The sequence below is a fragment of the Prinia subflava genome, chromosome 5, assembly GCF_021018805.1.
Source record: "Prinia subflava isolate CZ2003 ecotype Zambia chromosome 5, Cam_Psub_1.2, whole genome shotgun sequence".
Lineage (NCBI taxonomy): Eukaryota > Metazoa > Chordata > Aves > Passeriformes > Cisticolidae > Prinia > Prinia subflava.
The window spans coordinates 56365296-56384587 of NC_086251.1; the positions used below are offsets into that span (position 1 = coordinate 56365296).

The 19292-nt window shown below is 42.5% G+C and overlaps 1 protein-coding gene across 1 annotated transcript in view; it reads right to left on the reverse strand.

The window, feature by feature from the left end:
* Window positions 1-19292, reverse strand: part of BRF1 (BRF1 RNA polymerase III transcription initiation factor subunit) — a 171457-nt gene that overhangs the window by 45888 nt on the left and 106277 nt on the right. The window contains exon 12 of the mRNA XM_063399514.1: window positions 1961-2022. Within this exon, the coding sequence (XP_063255584.1) occupies window positions 1961-2022 (62 nt within the window). The remainder of the gene's footprint in view (window positions 1-1960; window positions 2023-19292) is intronic.

Below are 19292 nucleotides of genomic sequence, written 5' to 3' on the forward strand. Positions count from 1 at the left end.
CAGAGCATTTCTACTAACATCTGAAGCTGGCACAGGCAACAACCTGTTTTCAAAAAAACAGCACTTGGTTTCCAAACTATGACAAAGTGACCAAAAACCACCCAGGACTCATTAGATATGGTCTGCTAATTAAACAAAAATGATCCTGGGTTTATGATCTTTTTCAGATGATACACGAGGTTATCATGACAACGTGGTTGTCTGCAAGCAATTGTGTGTGTTGATGGTGGTCTGTAATTCAAAACAGGATGGGAAGCATTGCCCTGTGCGACCAAAACAAAAACATGTGTCTTCTGGGTAGGTTCCTGCAAAGCTTTACATGGAGTTACTGAGATTATTTGCTCAATGGCCACATCTGTGTGAAGGAAACCAGCTCAGATTGCTGGAGCTTCAGCCCTCTATAGATTTCAGACAGCTGGGTTCAGTTACCACACATAGACATTTTGCAGTTAACTCCACCTAGTCTCGGTAACATCTTTAGTGGGAATGGAGCTAGAAGCTACATTTAGGACTATTCAGATGAATCACACAAATAAACAGACAGATAGGTAACAATTACTTAATTGTAGATGACCTAAATGTAAAACTAAACCCAGTATTTAGCACAATTATCAATGAAACAAAAGTTCTCTACAGATGATGCTGTTTGGGAGTGAAGAACAGCAGAATGGAGAAGACAAATTAAGCCATCCATCATGAACAAGACACTTTAATTTGAAGCAGTGCACCTGAGACTTGTAAAACTAAGTTTAAAAGCAAGAAAAGCCATCTGTGGTTCCTCTGTCTTTTGGATCTGAGCATTCACGATTTTCTCCAAAGTAAGATGTACATCTAGGATTTCATAAGAAAAATAATTCCAGTCAAATGAAACTAATGCAGGGAGGAGTCCTTCCTCCCAGGGCTAAGCAGACAAGCAAATGGCTGTGCAAGTCCTGGTTTATCAGATCAATATTTTCACTCTTTCATCTGCTTCTATTAAAAGTGGGCCATAACAGTAAAATCCACTTTTTCCTACCTCAGTTATTCATCCCTCTTAGGCTTTCAGAGAGTTCATAATCGTGGGCTTACAGTATCACAGTCTATTGCCACAGAAATGAACATGAAGTCATAAAAGCAGAATTATGACTTCATCACAGAGCCTAGGACGAGCAGAAGATGTGTTCTTCCCCTGTGATTGTTTAAAGTATGGACTGGCTATGGTGAAAAACCTCAGCCTTCCTGCTCCCTCCATTCAATGCCCACTCAGATCATGAGACCCTAATGCCACCCTAGCAAATCCCACCTCACATATCCATTTTGGAGATTCCTGTGCAATCTCACCAGTCTCAGTGTTTCTGTACCCCAAAAAAAGTTTTTAGCACTGGCATTATGTGTTCAAATAACAACGTAAACCAGAGTGGTGGCTGGAGAAGGCATCAGGCTCAGAGAGCTGAACCAGCCATGTGGCCTCCAACAAGCCCTTTTCCACAGCCATGTGTCTGTCTCACTCACTCTGTATGTAAAATGGTTTTTTGCTGCCACACAAATAAAAATAAATCCAGAAAACATCACAGAAATCTTTGGAAGAACATAGGAGCTGCACATGCTGGTTTTACAGTTTGGTTTCTATGGCAGCCTCCTATGTTGAATCTGTCTTAATTAATGAATGTAGAGCTCCACCAAACTTTAAAAGTTCTCCTTTGGAATAAAAGACATTCTAAAACATAATTATTCCAGCAAGTTTAAAGCAAGCAGCAGCAGCCTCATAAATATATACATATTTAACTTGGGCAAGGAACACCAAATTCACAGGTTTGCATGAACATTAGATTTCCGATCACTGAAATTGCTCAAACCTCTCTACAGATCAGAGAGAAGAGACAGTTGCAGAGAGAGGATAAACCAGGGAAGAACCATTTTGCCTTTCTCAGATATCCAGACAACCAGGATAAGAGACACTTGGGACAACAGGGCACCTTACCCGATCTATTTCGCTGTCATCGATGCCACTCAGATCTAATTCACCATCTCCTGTATTCTCACCTACAGAAAAGAACACATTTTAATCAGCCCATATGTTTGTCCAAAATCTACTGCAATTTAAGTTCTGCAGTAATGTAACACTTCAGGACTGTCCTTCAGAGGTCTGCATCCTTCTGCTTTCATCCAGGAGGTTTAATGCATTGCTGAGTATTTTCAGTACAGAACTTCACGCACACAAATTCACCACATTGGATTAATTTAAAATGCAGGAACCAGCACAGCCTTCATCAGTACTAAAAATCTGCCAGAGACTTCCAGAAGCCTTTTTTTTTTCACCCATTTTAATTTACAGCCACAAATGTTCAGCAGGAAGAATCATTTCAAAAAGATGACCACTTTTCTTTCATCATAACAAAAACTTCTCTGTCAGAGCATACAGTTCAGTAATTTATCTATAAATTATGACTTAAAAATATTTTCTATTTTCAGAGAAGCAGCACAGACCACTGCTGACAGTTACACCATGGCTTTCTTCTTGACTTTCTGAAATTACAATTTCACTGCAATTTTGCCGGTTTGGTAGTTGTTAAGACTTCTGAAAACAAATTTCCAAATATTCCATCCATTAAAAAGCATAACAGCACAGAACTGAGGCTTAATTTGGGACTGGAACAGCATACACCAGCAAAACATGATTTTCCACATCACACTAAAGAAAGATAGTAATACATTATTAATATAGTCCAGGTAGAGAAGAAAACAAATTATTTAACAAAGCCTTATGCTGGGGAATGAAGCAATCTTCTTGGTCATCTCCATTACAACTAATAAAGATCAAACAAGAGATGACCTCACCAGTTCACTTGCAGAAAAATATAAACAAATTAAGTTTCAACAACCTGCAATAACAAATGAAAACTGAGGTGGTGCAGAGCAGCTTGGCATGTTCACAGTTCCCACTCCCCTGTACTGGGGATGTGCCACCCCACAAACCAAGACCTTTGGTTGGATTGATTCCCCAGCCCGGTGCTCCTGCACAGTGCTGGACCAGCAGAGGATGGTGCCAGCAGCAGCTCTAGGATCCAATGGCAGGTCATGGCAACCAAATGGTAAAGTCAAGCAAAGCCTGGAATTAAGAGCATTGCCAGAAGATAAAACAATGATCTGCTTGGCGAAAGTCAGGGGTTTCAACCAGTTGCCTGAAGTACGTGAAATCACAGGGCTGGGAATCCAACCAAAACCCCTGGTTAGGAATAAAGACTGAGCTTCCTGAGGTGGTGCAAAGGATATGGCTGCTCAACTCAACAGACATTCCCTGGGATCAGCCACTGAGCACCCACAAATATCTTTTCAAAATCTAAACAATCAACAGAAAGTTTTATACTTTCTGCTCCAAGCCACAAGCAAAATGGGATTTAACCCCCTCAAAAATGTCCCATCACAAGGAACAGCACAGAATCACAGGATGGTTTGAGTAGAAAGGGACTTTAAAGATCATCCCATTCCAATCCCCAGCCATGAGCAGAGACACCTTCTTTCACTGACCCATCAAGCCTGGCCATGAACACTTCCAGGAATGGGGCACCCACAGTTTCTCCAGGTAACATATTCCAGTGTCTCACCATCCTCACAGTAAACAATTTCTTTTTAATATCCAGTCTAAACCTTTGATCAGTTTGAAGACATTTCCCATAGTCCAGTCCCTCCATGCCCTTGTAAAAGGTCCCTCTCCCTCTCTTTTGTAGCTCATTAAGGTACTGAAAGGCTGGAGATGGATCATCCCAAAGCTCTCTCTTCTCTAGACTCAACAATTTCAGTTTTCTCAGCCTCTCCTCATAGCAGATGTGCTCCAACCCTCCATAACACTATGGTTTCATGTTTTTTCCTGAGATGGTCTCATAAAAGTAATATCAAGTTTATCTATTTGGATAATCTGGTGCTAATTCGACCAAAAAGGATTTAAAGAACATTTCTAACTGTCGATACATTTAGAAATTAATTGCACACTAGTCCCAGGCACCAGATTTACTTTATAACCCTTTTTCCCCAAAATACTTTAGAAGTGCAGAAGATTTTATAATAACTACATAATTGATCAGTACATATGCTTTTCTTCTCATCTGATCTCTGCACAGTGCAGTAAAAGCAGAACTTTCTGCACCAGTGCCAGCAGCTCCTCACACAGGCACCCTGCTACCAGCCAGGCAGGGATGCACCCCCAGGACATGGCCAAGCACTCCCTGGCTTGAGGATGGGGAGGAAAAGCAAGGTGACAAAATACATCCCGGTGGTTTGCTGCCTTTTTAATGCAACTGACTGAAATTTTTTTAGCAAAGCATAATCATTCAAAGCATGGAGAGGCATCACCCAAGGGAGTGCAGGGTATTCTGCAAGACAGTACTGTACATTTCTCCTGCTGGAACTGAGACAGAAACTTCCAGTGAGCAAAAGGGATGAATTTCCACCAAGGAAATGAGTAAACACTGTATTCTACTGTCTGAGACACCTTGCCAGGAGATGGTGCACCTGGGCCCAAGAAATGCTCCATCACATAAAACAGCTCAAAAGCCAAGTGCAAGGGGAGTCCAGATCAGGATAACCTGGCTCCTAGGCTGGAAGGAGTTCATACAAAAATGGGACTTAAACTGGGTCTCCATATTCTGGGTAGCACTTTAACCACCAAGCTGTAGGACAGAAGGGGGATGGCCTCCACCTTCACTGCATTATCTACCCCTTGTTCCCTCAAGGGTTTTTTTGGGAGAAAAAACCCCAAATTTTCAATTTGGTTTACCTGCATGAATAAAGGATTTCTTTTTCTTCACTGTTCATTGTAACAGATAAACTAAATTGTCCACTATCAACACAGGCTTGGAATTATGAGAGAGAATAACAGAGCCAACCCTGAAAATCACTTTTAAGTTCTGAAAATTGTAGGTTAGAAAACCAAAACTTGGAAGTGGTGATGGACATACTGTTCAACTTCACATAAAATTGATCCCAATATTTATTGTAGGAAAAACTGCCAAAGCATCTTAAAAACAATGAAAGTATCCTACTGAAATCAAGCTGCCACTGCTTTTCATCATTATACACCTTGCTTCTCCTATACCCCGTTATATTTTTGGATCAGAGGTTTAAAATTTAATATGTCACAGTACAGTAGGTGCCTGTTCTCTTATACAGCCCTAACATGCCAGACTGAAAATGATGCAATTTCAGGCACCATGAACAATTTTACATGTCATTTTAAATATAACTTGTTACTGAATTAGGTGCCAGTTTTTCTCATTGGATCAATTAGCAGCAGGGACATAAAACTCATTCTCCAACTGTTAAATTGCAGAGAAGAATCCAGAAGCAAGTTACACATAATAAGCATTTCTTAGACCCCCATAACAGCAGCAGAGGGAGTAATTGCAGGATGTCCCTCTGCCTGCAAATCTTCCTTTCTCCTGCCATGGCGATAGGCATTCATTAAATGGGTTTTTCAGGCGAAGGTGCCTTCAAATCCTGAGTTTAATGCTTTCACTGAGAAAAAAAAAATACACATTTCATTACAGAATGCCAATTCAAAATAAAACACATCCATTTTGGCATGAAAATTTCCATGGCAATCATTTCCAACAGGAGTAGACCCTACTAGCTACAAAGATCTGTCTGCTTGATGCTACACAGCTCACTGCAGAGCATGGAAAGCAAATCCGTTTGCTAGCTGCTAAACTTTTCAAAGCCATTTCTAAATTATCATTTTCTCTTTTAATAAAAGGGTTGAAATGAAATGTTCGACGAAATAAAAACACAGATGTGGCCAACATCTGGTCCAGCCTCTTAAGAGCTTATTTAAAAGCAGCAGCATCACGTGGCACAGCTCTGAGACATCATGGATTTCTTCTGTTACAAAAAACAACCACTTTACTGCAGGGCACAGGCAAAAAATAAGTTGGGCATTAAAAACAACAACATTCCTTCCCTTCAAATCCAGTTGTTAAACAAAAGGATCACCAGGAAGAGCTTAGAGCAAAGACCAGCTACTCCATCTCACCCAAGATCTCTGTAGCAAGTGGAGGAGGATGGGCACTTCTAGAGTTTTCCATCAAGGTACTGAATCAGCTACATTCAAGCTACCTAAAACCATCAATCATCCAGCCTGCTTCCCAAAAATTTAAAAATAAACTCCCCCCAAAGCCCTCCCTTTACAGCCTTTTAACATCTTTCCAACCAATTCCAGTAGACATGAGGGCTACAATCTGACACTGGGGATTAGGTTTGTAAACGTGTAGGATTATTTACTGTTCTTATCATCACTAAATACACACTAAACTGTCTTTTACCATACCCTCTTGCCCCTCTCCCTACCTCTGTGCAGCTAGTTAAATGTATACACAGTGACCTATTATGGGGATTTATTACAGAAGAATCATTCCACATGATGTATTTTAAACTCCACATTTTTAAAAACAGCCACGTGAAGAATATGTTTTTCTGTTTCTATTACACGAGGCAGCACTATTTATTGCTCTGCCCAGATAAGAGGATTTCCTTACAGACAGAAATGGAGGCTGAACACTTCCCAGGAAATCCTCTAGAGTAGATATAATAGAAAGGCACTTGGTCCTCTGGTCCTATGCAGCAAATACATCCTTCATCACACCATGCAAAGAGTTTAAACAAAGAACCTTTCCACCTATTTGGCACAATACCAGACACTAAGAACTTGTAGTATTTAAGAAATACTTTGGGGCTAGAGCACGACAAAATCTGAAAAGAGTTGGGAGATGCATTTTCAGCTACAAAAATCCTTAAGCAACAAACCAAACAACCTGAGCCCCAGGCAGCAGAAACACTGGGATTGACTGCTGCTCTCCAGGGAGGGATTAAATGCAACGGGAGCCACAGAAAGCTCCTGCAGACCATCAGAGGGACCCAATGGGCAGGAATGCTTTAACATCTCAAATTGACGAGCGATGCCGGAGCCACTTCGGGGAACTGCAACGAGTGTGAAGGGAAGGCAGTGGCTTAGCGTCAAAAAATGCACTGCACAACCACGCCAGGATAGAACTGATTAGCTGATCAGAGGGGACACAAACCCATCTGGAGGGGGAGATAACTGATTTACCGAGGGGCGTGAAGGAACAGTCATTAAAGGTGGGTAATCGGGAGGGGAGCAGTGCTGGGCAGCCCAAGTGCCGTGGTGATTGTGCTGTAGGGACCAGGCAGGAAGAGAAATGGATGTGAAAATGCTGCAGCAGCAGCACAGGATGAAGTACAAGGATCGATGGGTATGCAAACAAACACACCACTCATCAAGGTGTGAGCAGAGTCTGCAGGGCCGTATGAGCAGAGGACACTAACACAGGGCAGGAGTCTCCCTCCAGAGCAGGCTGGGAGGTAATCCTGGCTGTTCTAAGCTGTTGCCAACCCCATTGCTCCAGGTAAGGCACCTCTTTGTGCAATCCCAGCCCATCCTGCCATGCTCCCATCCCACAGCATGCACCCTGCAGCTGCCAAGGGCTCCAGTTCCCCCAGCTCACCTTTGGCAGTGTAATCATTTGATGTCACAGAAGAAACATTCCACAAAAACAAAATGTAAGGACAGAGCAAAATTAATTGCACTAGCTGACGAAGTAAGGTCACAAAACATGTATGCTTGTATTTAAGAGAAAATGTCTTTTACTTTTATTGTACCTGGAGCCACCTTGAAAATTACAGCCTACTCCTTCACAGTGCCAAATCGACACCAGGATTTAGGTCTGGTGGTGTACGGAGCACACGAGGCCATGCACACAGCACAAAGATAAATGAAGTCTGTCACTTTATTATTTCCTTCTGCCAAGGCAAGGTTAAGGGGTCTCTCCAGCCAAAGCCAAGTTTCCAGCCTGCTAGTTCCTCAGAGAAAGCAAACACATCACACCACACGGAGTGAGGCCCCATCTTCCCAGAAATGTTCATTCCTGCTGACGAGGGGTGGTGGGAAGCGCTGCCCGGCAGTGCCAGGGCACACAGCCCTGCCTCTGCAGAGTGCCCCCTGCCCAGCTCCTCACTCTGGGACCATAAAAAGTGCAGAGGCAAAGCCCAAAATGGTGCAAATGGAGGCCAAAGAGGGAAAAGGCACGATTTAATTAAAAAAAAAATAAATAAATTTACACACTCAACTATTGCAGCTGTGCAAGGGCAGCCTGTACAAAAGCCGGGATGTATAAGCCCATCAGCTATTTCTGAAAATGGGACTTTCTCACAAAGCAAAGCAGGGTAACAGCCAGGGCCAGACCTGGCTGGTTTGCAGGCACTTGCATCGGGCTCATCTGCTGTAGGCACAAGATTTTCCTACAACATTGGGCCTTAATGCAGCACAGAACTAGAAACCCATCTTTATTAAGTGCCTGCATCCATCTCCCCACAGAGACTCAAGCCCCAGATGCTTTGTCTGTCCTGCACAGCCGAGTGACACCCAACAGCTTTCCCCCATCAGCCATCTTCCTATTGTGGTCTCAGAACCATCACCCCGTCACAGGAATGGAATTTCAGATTTCTGTGCTTAATGATATATGGGAATAAATTATGAGAAAAGCTTTTCCCGCAGTCAATCACTCTCACAGAACTTTTATTAGATAGTGAACATATTTTTTATAAATTAAATTTCAATATTAAAAAAAAAAAGCACCTAACCACCAACCCTGCTGCTTTCCTGAGAGCACATCCGCATGAAACAAATGCTATTGTGTCACCTCGTAGTCCATGGAGGATCTAACCAAACCACATCCTCACATTTTATAACCAGTTAGAGGTTATATCATTCATCTAACAGACATGGAAACTTGTTAACTTAAACTTAATGCTTCAGAGAAACGCTTAATCTCTCCATTCTTTCCAGAAATCCTCCCTGCAATATAGATTTTTTTCAAAGCAGGTAGTACAAAACCAGTCCAGCAATAAACAAAACCCTTCTGATTCTGAAGAATTTTCTTTGAAAAGGTAAGCTCACATTCATTGAACTACACAGCAACATAAAAAGCTCTTAAGAAAAAACCCCTTTCAACCTCCCAAAATAAATACAGCTGAAAATTAGGCTTTTGAACAGAAGAACATCTTGACACTGTCCTCAAAACCAGCAGCAGATGTTCTTCTTCTGGAACAACATTCATGTTCCCCCAACACCTTTGGAAAACAATGAAAAAGAGCACAGCTTATGCAACCTACTTGTTGCAACCTGTCATTCTTTTCTGAGCTTGCAACCCCGCTGCCATGACAGTGCTCAGAGAATGGCTGCTCTGCACAGTATCAAAAGAGTTATCTTTTGCTGATGAAACCAATAATTAAACTGACCAATACTCACCCAGAAACATATTACCTAACTACCACAAATGACATTTTTCAGTGCCAAACCCTGGAAATTGGAAGAGCTCCCACGCACCGACACAAGTCTTCTCCAGCCTGTGATTTCTGCACCCAGCAGTGCCAAGACCGACCACGGCGCTAGTGCCGAAACGCCACACAGTCACACCTCAGCCTACACTCACACATCACCCCCTCCTGCCTGAACAGTTATGGACTTCAAACTTTTAAAAATGAACACTATAAAGACAGTTTCTCCCTGCTTATTGTGCTTTTCCAGCTGATCACCAATTCCCTGTTGTATTTTCCTCCTTTGCCTTTTATGCTGTTCTTGGCATTTTTTCTCCCCTTTCCCTCTCCCCAGCCTTCCTTCTTTTTGGTGCCTTCTGGCCTGTATATTCTGCATTTTTTTTAAATCTGTGCAGGGGGATCCAAGAGTAACAGTTTATACAAAGGGAGAGACCAAGGAGAAGAACTGATCAGCATCTCAATCAGCTCCCCTCTCCAAACCCCACAAGGGCAGAGCACTGCTGTTATCTCTGGCAGAGGGCGAGGGCAGCCCAACACCCCGGAGAGCCAACATCCCACTCCAGCTCGCTTTCCCCATACTGACAGACCACTGTGTAAGACAGCAAGAGCACTCTACACCCAAGCCAGCCACAAAGGGAACAGCTGGCTGAATGTTTAAGTGCTGAAGCATCATTTTTGCAACTCTCCAGGTCTTGCTGTGGGCACTAAATGCTCTGTGTCCGTCCCTGCAAGCCCAGGAGCCTTGTCTGGCCAGCGATCAGCCACGCCAGCATGTTTTATTGAGAAGTAAATCTCCTCCTGTAACCCCCCACACCAAATAAAACACAATGGTGAGCTCTGCATTGCAGAGAACTTAAAAGCAAATCCTAGGATTTTGCTTGGACTATTAGAGTTTTTATTTTTTAATTGTGAATCAATTTCTGTTCCACTAGGAAAAAAAATTGAATGTATACAGCCATATATATATAATGTATATAACATATACACATATATAACATTATATACACATGCAATGTATATAACATACACAACCTGATCTAGTGGGTGGCATCCCAGCCCATGGCAGGGAGGTTGAACTAGATGATCTTTAAGGCCCCTTCCAACGCAAACTGTACCAAAGAGCTGCTCCAGGTCAAAAACAGCCTACCAAATTAACTTACCCAGATGAGCAAAAAAGTAAAATGAGTTGAACTTTCCACTTATAACTTGTGTCTAGTCACCCTTACCATCTCTCAGCAAAGGTGGGCTGATTTCTATCCCCTCCTTTGAGGTTCAGAGCTTATCTATGGCAGACCTGGTGACAAGCTCAGCACCACCCACCAGAAGCCACCCAGACTACAGAAATGCTTTGGCAGAAAATTATTAGCATTAAGATAACATCAAAATATGTAGTATGAAATTATATACCCAAGACTTTATTTAGAGGAAAAAAATCAATTTATGTCCTGGCCATTTCCCACACTGTCCGGGCGGGCTGAATGGTGAGAAGCTGTTAGCTGAAAGAAAATTATTAGGTAAGAAATTTCTCATTTTGTTACCCAGCTTCTTCCTTCCTTCATTGCTAATGAGAAATAGCAAGCGGGGAATTACAGAGATGGGGAGAGGAAAGAGAAGATAAAAAAAGTATTATTAAATAGAGTAACAGGCAAGAGCAGAAGCTCCCCTATCAAAAGTAGGATGGGAACCTGGCCCGGAGAAAATCCTCTGAGGTGGATGGGGGCTGGACTCAGAGCAGAGTTTCAGTTGCCAGGACCATCAGAGACATGGAGAGAAAGAAAGGACACATAAGATCCTGACTGGTGATCAGGATCACCAGTTGCGGTTTACAAACATGGAAGTAGAAGATACTTGGTTTGAATTTTTAGAAGGTGGCAGCTACATAAATGCAGATCTGTGGTGAGAGCATCAGTCATCATGCAGCAGAGACCTGCAGCCAGCACGTACCATATTTTAAAATAAAAATCACAGCAGTTGCACTGTTGCTTGTTAGATGAAGTGCTATCTTTTTGTCTCTGACCATGCCTAGTGGCTGAGAAACATGTAGGTGTTTCTAAGTACTTCTCTGTCTTCCGCTGGATCAAACAGAACTCTTGTAGGAGCCCTGCCCCAGGACCCAAGGCAGTTTTGTGTCCATTCAGGTAACTATATATATGAAGTATATAAGGATGTCTGCAATCCAAAGTTTAGACATTGCCTGGGTGGCTGCAGGAGCACAGCAAGCTCCCTTGGTCACCTGGCCACACTGCAGCATGCACTGCTGCAGACAGCACAACTACTGCAGAAACTCCTCGGGAGGACGGGCGTGACTCCATCCCTCACCTCCTCCTCCTCCTCCTCCTCCTCCTCTCCCCAGTTTCAGTGACTGCAATGAACCTTTTCCCAGAAGCACAGTACACAGAGGAGAAGGATTTTAACATTTTGCCTGCAGCAGCTCTGAGGCCTTGGCATTTGGACAGACTCATCCACAAGCACAGCACAATTAGCATGTGTACTCCATATGCTTGAGTTCCATCCATTACAGAGCTGGAATGCCCTCTGACACCATAGTTCTCCAAAAGAAGAAAGTTGCAGAGAAGTTCCTGGAGAATAATTTGTCTTATCCTCCAAGAACAGTGGAAAAAGGCACTTCCATGCACAGGAGGTTTCGGTGGAGCAGGAGAAATAACCTTTCCCAACAAAGCCCAGCAGCATGACTCACCTAAGAAGCACAGAGCTGGTTTCAAAGGCAGCCTTTCAAGCTAATGGCTATCAGAAAGGCCAGCCATCTGCTTGTGCAACCTGTCCTTATGATTAATCTCAACATCTGACTTGTATATAAAGTTTATATACTAACAGGACTATGCTTCATATGTCATTTTAGCTAAGTTCTGCATTGCTGATTTTACGGTTTCTCCTCAGTCTGGCCATCCTCTCCACATTACAGGCACACAAAGGACCCTGCTTAAATGCTGATTAGATGCAGAGCAAAGCAAATGACTTTGGGAAGATTTTACTAAGTCTCAAAAACTCGGTAAGCATTTCAAAGAGCTCATTGGAAAAGATAAGGTCCCACACCCACATGTAATTAATTCTTTATTTAAATTTATTAGGCCTCTACCTAACACAGTGTTGCAGAGGCAGAAAGTCACAAATCATGCCTCAGTCTCACTCACATGCACTGGAAGGATTCATGGCTCTTTCTGCCATGCAGCCACTTTATTGTACAGCATATGGCATAGTATCAGAGTTGTTCCTTAATTAACTGAATAACGAGAGTTTCTGTGGAGCTCAATCCAGGCTCTCCACAATAAACAGTATTATGGCACCCATTCTCAGCAATATGACTACATGTCCACAGCACACTGGGAGGTGTAATGTGCTTTTCTTGTACCAGTTCATTTCAGCACATTCAGCACCACATGTAATACTAATTTCTCTGAAATCAGGAAAGTTTATTTTGAATTAACAAAACCAGAGTTGTCTTCTGAAAATGAGTTCTGGATAACATTTTATTATTTAATTACAAAATCCCACCAGATCGTGATTTCAAATTCAGATCTACCATCCTCTTCTATGGAATAGACATTTATTTATTTTTTATTTCTTTTACTTCTTTAGGTAAGAATAGATGAATTGTTCCTTGTGCTAGTTTTAACTAGGCAAACTCTTTCCACAGCAAACTTTAGCATCATGAAGTGTGTTGTGAAATAAGCCCAGGATAATGAGCTGACAGAAGGGACTGGTGAGGGAAGAGCTTGGAAGATGCACAAACAAAAGCCCTGTCTCCTGAAGGAGTAAGATTTTAAATCTTCCTAGCAAGAATAAGCAGAGAATACTAAAGTCCAGACAAAACACTCCCATGCAATTCCCTTCACGCCATCAAAACCAACATAAAAATCATTAAATGCTAAAATAAAGCCAAGCAAAGGAACATTACTGTCAGCAAGTGCCGAGTGAAATGAATGATCTGGGTTGAAAGTGTTTGCTGACGTGGCCACACATTGCCACAAAGGCTCCAGGGTCTGTGACCAGCTCGAAGCAGGCGAGTGGAGCTTGGCTCTGCCATCGCCCCAGGGACCGGGGATGGAGCTGCAGCTTTGCCACTCATGGGCTTTTGGGAGCAGCACCACCTGCACCCCTCCCTCCAAGCCAGGAGTAACAGACCAACATCAGGCCAAGTCACCATTGCTGGCAGCAATAAAGAACCCAGGGATTCTGGCCTTTGGCCAGAAGATGTTTGCAGGTCAATGAAAGCACCTTAGAGACACCATGGACAGGCACCAGTGTGGCTGTGCCAAGACATCCGGACCCAGCATCGCCCGGGGGAAATCAGGCAAGGGAGCACCCAGAGGCTGTGCCAGAGGCTGCACAGATCCCAGCATCTGCATCCACAAAAGTTTAATTCTCAAGGTGTTTCTCAGCTGCTACCAAGAGACAATTTCATCACTGCAGTGACACTGCAATCAACCAGCTTGGCTGACCGAAATGATGCATCTACTGGCCATAAAACTTACAGAATGTGTTATTCTGCATTTTGCCCAAAAGGAGAAGACAGATTTGAACAATACAAGTCATCTAAATCACACCCCTAATTGTGCTGGCATTAAAATAAAAAAAAAAGAAACAACAATTTCAGGCTTTTGTGTTTATTTTAGACGTTACATTTTCCTTCACATTGTAGTAAAATCAGCATTAGAAATCTTTGGATGTAGCAAAGAGAATGAGGAAACTTGCCAATTTCTGAAGAATAAACAATTAATATTATAGCAATTAGTTCAGAAAAGTAACTACACGATACTGTAGGGTTCCCTGTGTGTTCTGTCCCAGTGATTGCTTAAAAAAAATCAGCAATGAAATGAAGTAAAAAACATTCTGTTTATTTTTTTTTTCTAAATTACCAGCATTGAAAACTCATGCTGGTATTTGAAAGTCAGTCTGGGCTCTCCTAGTCATACATCCTTATTATCATAAAGATTCCACAATTGGAAATTACTTTTCATGACACTTAAGCCAAAAAGAAAATAGCTCTATTGCATCTGCAGAACCAAAAGTAGTAAACTGTAATAAACATTCATCTTTGTCAGTGGATCTGCAAACCAATCTGTTCAGCACAAAGGTGCCATTTTTACACATTTGCTTTATTACTACATAATTATTGATGGATCAGCCAAGTGCTCTCTCAAGGAAGACCAATCTTAAAAATGAGCTTGTTAAAAATTTAAGTGTAAACCTTGGGATAGAAACTAGCAGTTAGGTTTCATCTGATATAAACTTTTAAAGAGGAAAAAAAATAAATGGGAGGTACAATTTTGAAAAATGCTACGTTTGAGGCAGGCATGAAATTGAAGCAGACAAGAAACTTTAATGTGATAGAAAGAAAGAATTGGGGACATCTGTACTGAGAATAAGCTGTGAGTAGCAGGAGGAATTATCAATCTAGTGATGTGCCAGCTCTCTTCATTTCAATTGCTTCACAGGCCATACCATAAAAATTGTTTGCAATGAAAGAAGTATGAAGCATCCCTAGATTTTATTGCTCCCAGTGATATTCCACCCCATTTATGTGTGTACTCCAGCTGTAGCCTTTCAAGTACAACACTGTTTCATATTAGTACCTGTTTAAATTACCTGCCCACAAACATCGTTCGCTGTTCAAAATGCCTCACCATTAAATTTTCTGTTTCAGTCAAAGTACTTCAAGAGTTTCTATCAAGCTTTCAAAGGCAAGGAAGTTTCATGCAGGTTTTCTGAAAGTCGAGATAAAGCAATAAACTTTAAATTTTAAAGGAGGGTTTTTCAGGAGAGAATTTGGAGAACCTTTTTGAATTCCCTCCCCACCTTGTTAAACCAAACTTTTTCATTGCTCCCAGATTTCTAAATGTTGCATTTCAGGAGCTGAACTTCCGAGTATCAACCTTACTCTCTAAAAAGACCCTGCATGTAAAGTGACCTTGGGCAAGAGCATATCTGAAATTGCCTATTCCAAGTCACTGATGGATTGTAAAACTTTTCCAGCACTGGAAGCTCAGCACAAGCACAAATGTCACTCTCAGCCTCCAAAACACACGTTCTTTGCTGCTGCTCTGAAATGCTCATCCAGCCCCAGCTAAACGGGGGGAGCTGGTTCTTTCACCCCTGACTCAGCCTTGTTCCCCTTCCTCTGCTTCATCTCCACCTTCCACTGCACCTGCCAAGGTGTCATTCCCTAACATACATCCATAAAAATCACAGCTATTAAAAAAGCCTGCACAAGCCTGTGACATTTTTGACAGACCTGCATGAGGGAGGCAACTACACATGCAGGGATGCCAGCAGACAGGAGGGGGATGAGCCAGTAAGGCAAAGCACTTCTTAACCTCCACTAAGAGCACCCACAACATCCCAACACATCTGCTCTGTCTTAAACTGGAGGCCAAATCCAAACAGTGCAGTAGAAAACAGGGGAAGAACTTGGGACGGGAGTTTTGTGCTAGTCTTGCAGCACCTACCAAGTCAGGAGACACAAAAGCAGTGCTCCCACTAAGTGCAAAAAGCTCTGGCTTAAAGTGAGCAGAGGTACTTCATGGAAAAGCAACTTCTCACTGAATCATGTTTTATTTAATGTAATCTACTGCCAGAACGTAATAGTGCCACCAGTGACATCACTTCATGTTGATAAGATGCTGCTGCATTTCAAGACATGACTTCAGTGGTATTGTGGATTTGCATTTTTCACTTTCAAAAGTGAAATCAGTAAGAACCACTAAGCATAACTTCCCAAATCAGCCATTTGCCCTGATCCCATGCTAGTGTTAAGGATTTGGTCACAGAGCACTATCCTACTTCCTTCCCATCTGTGAGCACACAGTGCCTTCCCCGGTGTAACTAAATCAAACATGGCATGTAAGCAGTGAATTTGCTGAAAAATGGTACCCTTCCACTCCCTGCACAGCTGTTTACTTCTGGCTACTGTGTTTATATCTGTCTCAAGAGCCCTGTTCCTTCCTCCAAATTTCATTCCAGGTACTGCTTAACAGCATTATTTACTCACTCTTATTTCATATTCATTCCCTTATTCCTGCTACACAGTTGTAGATGTCCAGGCCTTTCATAATAGAAAGTAACTTCTGCAGTCTTAAGTGTACATGTGTGTTTCAGTATGAGCTGAGCCTCACCTTAAAACTGCTAACTTCAAAAAAAAAGTGTCTTCTGCTTCCTTTTAGCAAAACTTGGCTGCAGAAACTCCCTAGAGGCAATTGTTTTCAATTTTTCCTTAACGTGCAGCTACCCCTCCCTTGGCAGCCTGCCAGCATCTCCTCCTCTGACCGCCTGGGACATTGGCCCAACACTGTCCACCCAACCCAAGATAAAAGATCACAATTTTTGCTATTAATAACCAACCCAAAGTTGTTCTTATCTGCCCACTTCTTCGGCTCTGCACCACTGTAATTAATGAACACCGAAAACTCTACCCACAATTTTTTCAGCCCTGCTGAATGCATTCTGGTGAGTGCCTATGAAATAAAATTAAATTGAAAAGCTGAAGACTACAGTAGCCTCATGTTGACAGGTCACTCTGATTCCAGGTCAAAGCAGGCTCTATATTTGGCTGCTTTGATTATAATTGCTTGCAGGATAAAAAATAAATAGCAATTATCTCATTGTCACACAAGAAAAAAAGACCTAATAAATGAACCAACCCTAAAGTAACATTGAAAAACAAATTATTTCAAAAGCAATCAGGAGAAGTAAAATTCAGTTTCCAGGATTGTTTTTAATTGCCAACAGTGTCAACATTAATATTCTTCCTCTACTGGAGAACACATCCCTCTAGTTATAAAAGCATTTAGCAAACTGTTTTCATCCCCAGCCCACAGTGCCACAGCTGAAATCTCTAATTACAAGGGTCATCTACACAAGTTCCAGTCCAGCCCATGCATCTTGCCTGCTGTGACAGTCCCACGGATTTAAGACCAACAAACAAAACAGATGAAGTGGCTGGGGGTGTGATGAAGTTAATCCTTAAGAGGATATAGGAATTAGTTTTTCAAACTAAATTCAAAGCTACCAAACAAAAGCAAAACAACACAACTGCTGCACAAAGACATTAAAACCTTGCAGAAACAGCATTCCATTTAAAGGGTTTACTTCGGTGGATTTTCAGTTTCCAGTTACCACCTTTACCAGCTGAACGTGTACCACGAGAAAATAAAGGACTAAACGGAGGATTATTTTAGCTTTTCCAGACAAACCCAAGTGGTCGGGATCCACCACAGCACTGCACACAGATTTATTACCCATCATGTTAAACCCAAAGTAGCTAAGCCTTGCAAATCTCTTGGTGCTGTATTTCCCCCTTCCAAGGGCACGTTTTGTGGCTCCTTGACCTGGGTTAATAAGTCTTTATTCTCAATAACAACTGGGACCACGGAGACTCCCTGAACTGAACCCAGGCCTCCACTCCTGACACGTCAGATACCGTGATGAATTGCTTGGATAACATCCCCCTCAGCAGTCAGCTTTCCCTGCAAACTTAGTGTCCTTTCTGTAGCCTCTGCACATCTCATTTTCCACAGCTCTCTAAAGAAAAATTTCGGTTTTCACTTTTTTGGTGAGTTTTCTTCCTTTTTGGCAGAAGGACAGCGCAGGAATGTCTGTTTCTTCTGCAAATGGGCCACCCACCCAAATAACTGTGAGCATTATTGGGCTCCAGTTGTGGCAGGTGCAGAAAAGGTTCAGATCATTCTTATACCAGCAGAGAGTTCTTCCAGCCAGGTGTTCTGAGTGCCTGTAGGTGTCTGAGTCATCACCACCAAGCAGCACCTCCCCAGTCTTGTTTTAGTCTGCAGTCTATGGGGCTGAGGGTGGTAAAACACTGGAACAGGATGCCCTGGGAAGGGTGGTGCATGTCCCATGCTTGGAAACATCCAAGGTCAGGCTGGATGAGACTCTGAGCAGCCTGATCTTGTTGAAGACGTCCCTGCTAACTGCAGAGGGGTCAGACTAGGTGCCCTTGAAAGGTCCCCTCCAACCCAAACCATTCTGTAACTCTATGATTCTATTTCAGCCAAGGTTTAAGAGCAGGATAGCAATTCTTTAGATGCTTACACTTCCACAGATTCCTTGAGAACTGGCCCCCAGAAAGACAGGAGAAATGAAAAAATGCTCCTGAAAGTATCTCCCATGAAGAGAACCAGCATCTTTTCAGATGCTTGGGAGTGCAGAGAGGACAGAACCTTGAAAAGAAGCCCCAACAGAAGGAAAACCTTAGACTAGCACTACATATGCTGAGACAGGTAAGTCAACCACGAAACACAACTCTCCTTTAGTATTTGGGGAACAACTGTTTATTCAATCCTGTTATTTAGGTACAGAAAAGAGTCCATTGCTAAATCCCCAGCTGAGCTTCTCCCTGCTTCTCCACCTCTGTGCTCCTTAAACCTAAGCTCAGAGCAGGTGACAACAGACCTGGACTTCCCATCAACACAATGGAAAACAATGGATAAAAAAACCTGTTGAGGCTGACTGCTTCTCCTTGCTCCACTAAAAAGCAGAATCTATGCTACAGCACACACATGTCAATTAGTTCATATGGAATGACACAGCAGAGCCCCTGTTCTACATGTCCAACCTCTCCAAGCCAGAGACACAGCCCTGCTGCCACCTCCTTCTCTAAAGAGCCCGTGGCCAGCAGCCTGCTGAAGCAGCCAGCGGAAAAAGCAGCTTTTTGCCCCTTTTTTTCTCAAGCAAGGGAGGATGAGGCTTCAAGTGGCTGGTTAGACCCATCAAAGAGCCATGTATGGCTTTTACGCTACTCCAATTGAAAATAAAGCTCATTTTCCACCATGCCTTTATTGTAGAAATTCAAGACAGAAAAGACACATTGCCCGCTGCAGTCATAACACAGCAGTCGAAAAAATTCCAGGCCTGGAAAAGCATTCAGGATTTTAACATTCCCCATTTCAGACCAGAATTTTATCAAACAAACAAAATAAATAAAAAAACCCCAA